Genomic DNA, 11,469 nt, shown 5'->3' on the forward strand with positions numbered 1-11,469 from the left:
AAACTACATTAACCAGAGCCGTGGAGCTTTGTGTTTATGCTGTCGCCAGTGGACGGCAGTGGCTGCGGAGCTTCCAGAGAATGAAAACACACTCAAATATGCTGCGTATGTGATACTGTATAGCTAACTAGCAAGTGACTTTACGTTTCCTCCTATTCATTATCGAGGAGGACTTTTATTGAGGAGGGACACCGGAAAAGTTGCTAACAACGGTCGCAGCTTGTTAGCTACACCGGAGACGGGATGTAAATCCAGACGGGACCAGCCGCAGGAGCCGGTAGCAGCAAGCAGCAAGCAGTCACACCCTTGTCTGAGGACACTGGAGGAGCCCTGTCTGCCGGGCAACAAGAAACTACTATCCTTCATATGTTGACATGTTTTGTAACCTTATAGCTATAGCCTCTGACGTCTGAAGTGGATATTAAGTGAACGGGTGAAACGTGGACAGGATATGACTGACTCATCATCATGGCACGGACCGAGGAGATAACCCTGACCAGTCTGTCTGCTGCAGAGCCAACCAGACAGCATCACAACTAGCAACAAAGTCCTTTTATTAGCTGTTTTATTGTTTGATCCCCTCCCACCCCCCCAACCACTGTCTATTGTGCCACAATGAATTCCCCTGTGTATACCTTTGTCACCCGTGATGACAACAGCACTGTTTATGCAGAAGTTTCCAAAATCCTCCTCTCGACTGGACAGTGGAAGAGGCTGAAAAGAGACAATCCCAGATTCAACTTGATGCTCGGTGAACGGAACAGATTACCCTTTGGACGTCTAGGTAAGCTGTGTGTTTTCTTACTTCGCATTTTGTTATAGTTTATGTCCACCCACTCAGGATGAGACAGCTGCTGTGACTGTGCACGGCTGCTTGCTCCAGCTTCCTGTTGGAAGATGTATCCCAGCCAGTGGCCTTCATTGAAATATGCAGTGTAGGCCTATTTGAATGCATTATGATTTTTTTTTTCTTGGACTTTTTACAGGTCATGAACCAGGACTGGTGCAACTGGTGAATTACTACAGAGGGGCAGACAAGCTGTGCAGGAAGGCATCTTTGGTCAAGTGTGTTTCTGGCTTGTTAAATGAAAAAATCAATATCTTATGTAATGCGTTTCTCTGTAAGTAAATTATTCAATGGGGATTACATTAGCTGACCATTATCCTTCTTCACCGCCAGGCTCATAAAGACCAGCCCAGAGCTGTCCGACTCCTGTAACTGGTTCCCAGAATCTTACATTATCTATCCCACTAACCTCAACACTCCTGTGGCTCCAGCTTCTAACGGCATCAGCCATCTGAAGAACAATCCCAAGACTGATGAGCGTGAAGTTTTCTTGGCCTCCTATCACACTAAAAAAGAAAGTGAGGAGGGAACAGTGTGGATAGCCAAGTCATCTGCTGGAGCTAAAGGTAAAATCTAATACTCAAGTTACATTGGTACAAATCCAATCGATGAAATCAGACGCTCTCTTTATAATGTTTTTCTTAGATTAAATTGAATTGAAAAGATGATGCAGTCTATTTTAAAAAGATCTTTAAAGAGTTCTGCAGTTTAGGGTGTGGCATCTTAACATATTATGATTTATTGCAACAGGTGCTGGTATTTTGATATCCCATGATGCTAATCAGCTGCTGGAGTATATTGACAATCAGGGACAGGTTCATGTTATTCAGAAGTATTTAGAGAAACCTCTACTTCTGCAGCCAGGACATCGGAAATTTGACATCAGGCAAGTTTTTCATGTTTAAAACTCCATCAAAAAATATCCAAGTCTGTCTGGACTTTATCACTCATGTGCTAAATGTGTTCTTCTGGTTTATGTTATGCTATTACCAGGAGCTGGGTGCTTGTGGACCATCATTACAACATCTATTTATACCGGGAGGGCGTGCTGCGGACTTCCTCCGAGCCCTACAACAGCTCTGACCTCCAGGACATGACCAGCCACCTGACCAACCACTGCATCCAGAAGGAGCACTCGCAGAACTACGGACGATATGAGGAGGGGAACGAGATGTTCTTTGACGAGTTCAGGGTGTACCTGCTGAACACTCACAATGTCACCCTGGAGACCACCATATTACCTCAGATCAAGCAGATCATAAAGTAGGTCCCTCTTGATTTAATTGTCAGGTAACAGCTGATGCAGGGATTAATGGCTGTCTGCGTTCACTACTTTTAAATGAATATATTGTTTTCATATCCAAACACAGAAACAGACACATGTAGATTGAGTTGTTATGTTTCATGTTTGTTTTAGACAGCTGCAAACCAACACCAAGGTTAACAGGTGCAACATTAGATGATCTCCTGTCTTTGATGTAGTTTGAGGGCATTTTAACTGCAGTATGACTGAAGATAAAACAACTGACAAAATCATTTTAGTATTACTATGGTATAACAAAGTGTTTTTTGGACTGTGGATTATCACCTCTTTAATAGACATTATTGTTGGGTCTACAGTACAGCACAAAGATTGGTGATTACTTCATGCTGCTTTGAAATGTTTTGTATTCATTTTGTTAGCGTAGAGCTGTAAGGATCAGTCGATTCATAGATTAGTCAATCAGCAGAGAATTAATTGGCAGCTATTTTGATAATGGATTGTTTAAGTCAGCTTTCAAGCAAAAATGCCAAACATTTGATGGTTTCAACTTCTGAAATGAGACCATTTGCTGCTTATCGTTGGTTAAGATTAATAGTCCGATGCCCAAATTAACATTGAAATGGGTTTTTCTTTCCGTAATCATCCCTCCTTTTCATACTAGCCATTAGCAGATCCCTTCATGAATGGTTATAGAGAGGAAACCTCTTCTAGTGTTCATATAGACACTGCTGTTTGAAGACACACTTGGAAAGACTGTGAGCCCATTGTTTAACATTAGAGTAAATTCAATATGTTCAGGTTCAGATGGGTATTTTTCACAGTTTCCTGTTGTTTTAAAGACCAAACCATTCATTGAGAAATTAATCAGCTAATCAGTCCATAATGAACATAATTATTAGGTTTAGCTCTACTGAAATGATTGGACAGGGCATTAAGTCATTTTGGTCTTTGTTAGATGACTGACAAGTTGGTAATAAGGCATTATAAATGTAAAGAGTAAAGCAGCTTGAGACTATGCACATGAGGAATATGAAAGATGAAAATGTTGAAATAGATTTTACTGTCTGGTTTTACAGGAGCTGTCTGTCATGCATTGAGCCGGCGATCAGCACCAAGCACCTGTCCTACCAGAGCTTCCAGCTCTTTGGATTTGATTTCATGGTCGACGAGAGCTTCAAAGTGTGGCTCATTGAGATCAATGGAGCTCCAGCCTGTGCACAGTCAGTACCAGTAGATGCATGTTAAAAAATAGTATTTTTAGGATTTCATTTTGGCTTCTTTTTACAATAGGATGGAAACTATCTTTGAATGGATTTCAAAAGATAGGACCTGAATTATCTGAAATTATCCTGTGTCTTTGTTGGAATGTGTGTTTGTTTTTCTTTCAGAAAGTTTCTATTATTTTAAAAGCTGAGCATTTGAATTTAGCTTCTCTTATTATCCCTTCCTCCCCCAGGAAACTATACCCAGAGCTCTGTCAGGGCATTGTGGATGTGGCTATTTCCAGCGTCTTCACCCTGAACAACGGTGGCGACTCTTCATCAGCTTCCTCTTCTCCTTACTCCTCCTCCCCGTCCTCCACGTTCATCACCAACTCCACCAACTGCTCCTCCCCCAAACTGAGAGGGCCCCTCCACGTGGGCCCTTTCACTCGGCTGTAAGCACACACACTCGTCTCCTCCGCACTAGAAGCTTCTTCCATGCTCTGTCCTCACACCTAAAACTCCACCTGAGAAGTAGCACATGCCTTTAATTGTACCTTGCCTGTCATACCCGGAGGAAGTCTCTCTTTTTATGGTAATCACCGATCTGCGGAAACGATCTCCGCTCTTCTGATTATGCATATTATGAATCTAGAGATGGCGGCGAACTGATAAACAAACTTTCTGGGAGGTCCAAACGAGGACAGACGCCCTTCTGTCTCAGTTCCACCACCACCAGTTTCTCCCCAAACAGAATGAAGGTCTGAAAGATGCAGAGACGCTCCAACTGAGACTGTAGTGCCTTACATTTCCAACCATGCTCCCTTAAAAAAGACTGCCAGTTATAGCTTGCTCTATTAGCGTGACTTGTACTTGTTCTAAAAGCCTTTGCACTGTTGCTCAATACATCCATATATGTCTATCGGTCAGGTCAGTCCATAAGAATGAACATAAAATAGACACGTTGATATTTGAGAGCTTAGTCAATTTGTGGAGTTTTGAATGCTAATTTTCTCATCAGACACTTCTTTTCTCTTATTCTTTGAATCTTTTTCATTTATTACAGCTAGCAGTTAAGAGGCTGTGATAGATATGATTAACCATCTAAAGACTAACACACTAACCCAACGTGTCTGATGAGATAAACATTCAACATGTTAAGATCAACATTGCTCTTCACTGGACGGTTGGGACACTACATATTATTTACATCGGGGGGGGAAACGAGGGGGCATTAGTGAGGAGGGGAGGCCGTCCTTCAGCTGGGAATCCCACGTTTAAACCCGTCCCAACGAGCTCCGCCAAAGTGTCACTGACCTTTTGACCTCTCAATCGCAGTAAGGGAAACTCTCACACGAAGTATTAGCCTCTGTTCTCAGTTGTTTACAGCTGAACACGTCTTAAGGTTTGTTCTTCATTAGAAAGAGAGCATGTTTTTGTGAAAGCATGTAGACGTTTGCATCCTCATACCACATCCAACACCTTTTTTCTTTATTTTCTTTTCCTGCTCCGTGAAAAGCTAGACTGTAAATTGTTAAGTGTTGTCGACATGTGTATGGATTTTTGAACTGTTTTTTGAAATGCAAGTAGAGTAGATTGTACAAAGTGTGTTACTACGGCCCCATGAAATGAAACTTGACCTCATAAACAACATTTTTGCGTGAAAGGAAAACCCGACGATGACAAAACATGCCGCAATTTATACTGTCATTCTATCAAATTATGTTTTAACCAAAGAGAAGTCAGCAGCACCCCCAGAACATCACTGAACCAGCCGAGAAGTCGTCCATGAAAACTATTTAGGAAAGGGCGAGCACGTTGAACAAAATTCTGGGCAGGTGATTGGATGAGCCATCTGTCTATCACCTTACGAGGCAGCTGGGTTCTCACGGTATCTCGTGATGTTATGATCTTGTGAATCCAGCTACCTTTCAAGAGGAGAAAGTCACAGTATACAGACACAGATCTTTATCTCATCACTGCCTTTTCTTTCAGTTACTACTGGTGTTTAATCATGTCTCCAGTTGGCATATTTTTTAATAAGTATTATAAACATTTCTCATCATGAATGACTGATATTTTTTTCTATTTCATGGGGTCACTAACCTATTTTACTCAATTTTTCTTTTGACTGTAGGCCTCTTTGTGAATAGGTGAGACCTTGTAGAGCTGTAGCTGTCCTAGATGACTCGTGTCCAAACTTATTATGTTACCGTGCGTTGAAATAGGAATGCAAACTTGTTCCTGTAGACCTGAAACTTTAAATTAGCTTGTGACAGTAAGATAGTTGATTTCATGCTCCTCAGTGGCGACTTTTCACGTTGAAATTCAACCATAGCGTTTCCAGCAGCTCATTTAAGTTTAACTACACTCATTTAACATAATAAATCACTACAGGAGGATTATTAGGTAGGCGTGTTATCATTCCACTACTCCCCCCGCTGTTCCTCTCTTTTAACCTCATTTCATATGCGCCGAGGCTTCGCTTCTCATGTCTTGAGTTTCATAAGTTAAGGGACACCATAAGAGCATTTACTTACGTTTTAATCACTGTGTATTTGTGTTTACAAGATAACTCTGAAGAATGAAGGATGTTTAAGTGGCTGACGATAATAAGTTTGCGTGATGTGCCGAATGTCAGAGAGATGGAATAGTTACAGGGTAGGTTACGCCAACATGAATTTATTATTATTCTATGAAAAAGAAAAGTGGAAAATATGAATCCATTTGTGCTACGCTCAGTATTACACAACCCTGTTCTAGATGAAAGGAAGGTTTGGAAAGATAGAATATAATGTAAGTAGATAAAGTCATGTCATGATTGTGTTGATAGATGGGATGCAGGTATGACTGCTGATTTTGTTTTGGAAATATCAAAAGCAAACTTTCAGTATTTTTTTTAAGTTGAATTTGTAGGGAAATGCTTTCCATCAAAGGGAAGGGTGCCTTAGAGGGAATTGCATATTGATAAAAAAAAAGAAGCAATGGTCCTCCAGCATTTAAATGCACCTTCATTTGTTTGTTTGTATTGAAGTGAATTTGCCTCGTTTTTATTATTAGACCTCTTTTAGATACAATGATGTCGTTTCCTCTTATTCAGAGTTTCTTTGCACATGTGACTCATTATTTTTTATTACCATGTTTCCTCTCATGTGTTTCATATTCTATACTATTTTTTGATGTTTCTTAGATTTCCTCATCTTTTACCAAAGAAAAAAAAAATCCTGCTGTATTTTCACTGTCTAATAATGTTTTGTAGTTGCTGCAATCTGGACATTATCGCATTAATTGGCCAACATGATCTTAAAAGCAAGTGTCATATTCAGAGGGATGTGTGTGTGTGTGTTGTGTTTTTGTTTATAGGTGATGTTTTATTCAGAATCTTGCATGAGCATTTGTCTTTATCAGAAACAATATTACTAGAATAAAAAAACAAAAACATCATGGAGCTTCTGTCATGCATACATTTCTACACTAAGCCGTCTACTTGATTCACTTGAAACTGATATTCTCATCAAAATGGAAAACAAAAGTACTTTATCCAATAATGTTGGACTGTTTCTTTAATATCCGTATATTTCTTCTGGCAACAAAGCAACACTGAACAAGATGAGGGAAGCTTTAGTTTATCTGGGCTGTGAGCTTGTGGATAATAAACTGAAAAAAACATGTAAAGATTGATGTAATACAACAGTCCTGTAATAAATGTTCAGTTTTTGCTTCAATTTTGCTTCAGTTGTTTGTGTGTCTGTGATGTTATGCTAATGTGTCCTTTTCTGTAGATAATGTAGATGTTATTACTAGATAAATGCATCAAACTGCCTTAAGAGAAGAGAGCAATGGAAACAGTAATGGAAAAAAATGACAATTATAAGCAGTAACTCACTGATAAAGAGTCAGGGGTTTCCATCAGGTATGCAGTTATAAATGTTTCCCACTACAACAATCCATCAGGTTTGTATGAATCTGCTCTTGTGAAGATCAACATGATGTCAGTGAAAAATGAGCTTTTCAGTGCAATAATATACTTCTACTGTTCAATCTGAAGAAAGAGTCCACGTGTAATGGAGGACGTCCACATATGTATGTGTAAGTATGCATCAAACATATACACTACACACATACAATACATGCACACATATAATATAATAATCTCCTGCTGTTTCCACTCTGCTTTTCTTTATTCAACTCCCCAATTCTGATTCTCTTACAGTCAGACAAGTTTTGTCCTATTGTGCCCTCAAGTGGTGGAGGACTTTATTTGTGAGGCTTTCTTGGACTCATTTCACCTGTTAAGTTCTAACATTTCTCCCACGTACACAGTTTATTTGCAGAAATCATTTTACATGGATTTGTAAAATAAATTAAGCTATTGTTAGATTTTGGGGCCCAAGAGAAAAGTCATCTCCACAGCAGACTATACACATTTGCAGTTGTGTTATTTGCAACGACCCAGACACCAACCAGCTGGAATATGAAGGAGGATTTCCATGTGTCCGTTTGGTATGACCATTTGATCAAATACGATTTTTGTTCAGGTCTCAAATGTGTTCTTTGGATCAAACGTTTTGCATATTATAGGCTATATTGTATAAACATATATATATATATATATATGAAACGCTGTTGTAAACATTAAGCCTTAAGAGTTGAATCGCTGTTACAGTTTCTGCCTATTAGGCCTGTGTGTCTGAACTGGACTCATCCAAAACCTTTTTACTGACTCCACCTGAAATCAGTGCGCAAGATCAAACCTGCATGGTGTGTAAAAAGTACTGAAGATCAATTATCGTTAAATCCTCACTGATCTTTTACTTGATTTATATAAATCATCACATTACCGGTGCTGTGCCACGTGCGTAAAATGCGCACAGCCCCTCACTCAATTAACAGAGAGAGACACACATGCATCCTGCTGATGGAAGTGATCTGTTTCATAAACTCAAATACATACATAATACAAATACATATCACAATAAATAGTTGAATACAGCTTATAAACAGTTGACGTTATCCGACACTTCAACCCGATGTTTCCATCCAGGAGTGATTTATTTTGCGGAAGATTTGTCTGGTTGATCTGAGAGTGTGAGACGCGAAATGCTCAAGGTTTGGCGACCTTCATGAAGTTTAAACAGACTATAAACAGCCTGCAAAAAGGGAGCTTGACATTTAATTGATAATGATTAATATGTCTCCCAAATGACACTCTGACAAAGACTGAAACCAAACTTATTGGTCAAGGAGAGGGCAGAGTGTGACCACGGAGCGCACGTGAGATCGATATATTTCTTAATAGTTATATCTGAACTTGATCTCAGGACTTTTGCAAGTTGATTGGATGAAACTTAATATCACAGATGTGAGATAAGAAGACTGTAAATACAGATGTGTACAAAATGGACGCTGAGGATTCTGTGGTTGCTATGGTTTCCAGGCGCATCATTTCTACATGATCGTCATTTAAACATAAACAACAGCGAGCACTCAACAAAAGTGACTTTTCTTGACTTTCACTCGACGATTTCTCTGAAATAGACGCTTCTAGTGAGGACTTCTTACATCCTGACAAGGACTAAAGACTCACAGAGACTAACGACAGAGAGAAAGCAAACTTTCATCATGGCAAATGTGAGATTTGAGCACTTTAGAAAGTCTACGGTGTTTTCAATGTATTTGACCATCGAGACTTTCACAACCCTCAAAATTCACTGATGTATAGTCAGTAGGCTCAGACATGAACACCCCTCCGACCTAAATGAGCCCCAATGAAGGAAAATTAAGCACCTGTCAAAAGCAAATGTTGCTTTGTGTTAATATAGCACTAGTTCATAGACAGGACCTGATTTCATATCATTTAGCCTTCATCTCAGTGGAAAATAGCCTAGATGCTACATATATTTTTATTTAAGGCTGCTAAATTGATCTAAAGTATTGTTCTGATGAAAGCCCTTTGTTAAGCAATTTGAGGCAAAATCAAGCTACAAACAACAAATACAATCAAAAGGATGAAAGATATGGATTTTTTAAAGCAAACAAATCAGCTAAAATAAGTGTTCAGTTTCTGAATCTGTCTAGAAATGGGGATGAAGTAGTTGTAGAAGTTAAAAAAATATTTAAGTTTAGTTGATCAAAATGAAGCCTTTAAAATCTACATATATATATATATATGTATAGGCCTATATAGACAGATCCATAAACAGCTGTTAACCATCACACATGGACAATAAACTTGCTTGTGAAATGTATTATTTTAAAGTCCATGTTGTTTTAATGTGTTTTAAACCATTGAGACATTCAGAACCTATTATTTAGGATCAATTAAACAAGTCTGACTTCTGACCAAACTTCACTCTTTAAAGACTTTAAAAGGACTGTACACAGTTTACACCAGGTTTGAATGGGAATAATACAATGTGTTGTGTGTTGACACATTTTGAAGGTTAATAAAGTAATCTTTGCAAAAATAAGTATGAAGTTTTACAGGTGTTTGATTTACAACTCAGAAATAAAAATGGATGACTTTTGATATGAAATAGTATCAGGATCAATGTTCCTGCTTTACAGAAGTTTTTTCCCTCAGTTGAACAGTTTAGATTCACCATTCACATTATTATTACATATATAATATTGAAATAATAATCATTATTTTTAATATTTTGCACTGAGCAGTACAAACTTATTTTAATTTTAAATTTTCTGTAAAAACAACATTAAAATACATGACATTAAATGACAAATGAATCAAAGCAACTTTCAGGCTATCCAGCAGATTACTTTGAATCATGAAATGATCCTGTACGAAAACAGTGTTCATGTTTCCTTTCACATTACAGCAGCAACATGTTTTATGACACTTTATTACAAATACCTCTATAACATGTGACGTTTATTAAATGTTGGCTTTGTTTCTACTTTCAGGTTGACCAGAGCTTCACTTGGACTGCCGCCCTCCTCCCAAACCCCAGCAGGCCTGGCAGTCCCAGACTGGTTCTTCGGAGGGTCTCCACACTCAGGTCACCCTCTCACTCTCCTTCTGACTCCCCTCTAAGCTCTCCCTCTTGCTCCCCCTTCTCCAGCTCTTTCCCAGCTCTTTCTCCTTCCCCAGCTCTTTCTCCTCTTTACTCTCCCTTTTCCACCTCCTCTTCTTTTTTCTCTCCTGCATCCCCTTGCTCCTCCCGCCGTTCCTCGTCTTCTTCATCCTCTAGCTCCTCCTCTACTTCATCGTCCAGCTCCCCTTGTAGCTCCCCTTGTAGCTCTCCGAGGAAATTTCCCCGGACTTCCGGTAGCTGTCCCATTCTAGTCCCAGAGGGTGAAGACTGGACCTGTGAAGCGGTGCAGGATCGTAACAAGGTCTTCCTGAGAAAACTGCCAGCAGGAAGCCCCCCTCAGAGAATGGCAGCACCCAGCCAGCCTGGTACCACCCCTCAGAGGACGGCAGCACCCAGCCAGGCCGGTACCTCCTCTCAGAGAACGGCAGCACCCAGCCAGCCCTGTACCACCCCTCAGAGGACGGCAGCACCCAGCCAGGCCGGTACCACCCCTCAAAGGACGACAGCACCCAGCCAGCCCGGTACCACCCCTCAGAGGACGGCAGCACCCAGCCAGCCCTGTACCACCCCTCAGAGGACGGCAGCACCCAGCCAGCCCGGTACCACCCCTCAGAGGACGGCAGCACCCAGCCAGCCCGGTACCACCCCTCAGAGGACGGTAGCACCCAGCCAGCCTGGTACCTCGTGCCCTCCTGCCCGACCTCAGATGTGTCGCAGCAGCCAGCTGATCAGCACCGGTCCACAGCCACAGTGGGTGAAGAAGCTGAAGGCCATTATTAAGGAGAGGAACCGGCAGCGTGGGAACAGGGGGCAGAAGAGAGCTTCTGGACAAGTGGATGGAGTCCCTCCAGGAAAACGCCCTTGTAGAAGATAATTTACAAAACTTGGCGTTTCTTTTCCGTTACTTTTTGTGACGTGATGCAAGGCGACGTGTTGTGATGTGACGTGACGTGTTGTGATGTAACTTGATGTGTTGTGACGTGTTGTGTTGTGACGTAACTTGATGTAACTTTATGTCATTTGATGTAACTTGATGTGATGTGATGTGTTGTGATGTAACGTGACGTAATGTAACGTGATGTGGCGTGATGTTTAAGTTTAAGT

General features: G+C 40.5%; 1 protein-coding gene across 1 annotated transcript; it reads left to right on the forward strand.

Annotated features, from left to right (window-relative positions):
- The first annotated feature begins 60 nt into the window (after positions 1-60).
- ttl (tubulin tyrosine ligase) lies at positions 61-5,173 on the forward strand. The gene is made up of 7 exons (XM_053332944.1): positions 61-784; positions 987-1,065; positions 1,181-1,413; positions 1,598-1,733; positions 1,841-2,110; positions 3,188-3,331; positions 3,568-5,173. The coding sequence occupies exons 1-7, from the start codon at positions 616-618 to the stop codon at positions 3,770-3,772; spliced, it is 1,236 nt and encodes a 411-aa protein (XP_053188919.1). The 5' UTR covers positions 61-615; the 3' UTR covers positions 3,773-5,173.
- Positions 5,174-11,469: the final 6,296 nt, after the last annotated feature.

Source organism: Scomber japonicus, chromosome 14 (genome assembly GCF_027409825.1).
Source record: "Scomber japonicus isolate fScoJap1 chromosome 14, fScoJap1.pri, whole genome shotgun sequence".
In the NCBI taxonomy this organism is placed as follows: Eukaryota; Metazoa; Chordata; class Actinopteri; order Scombriformes; family Scombridae; genus Scomber; species Scomber japonicus.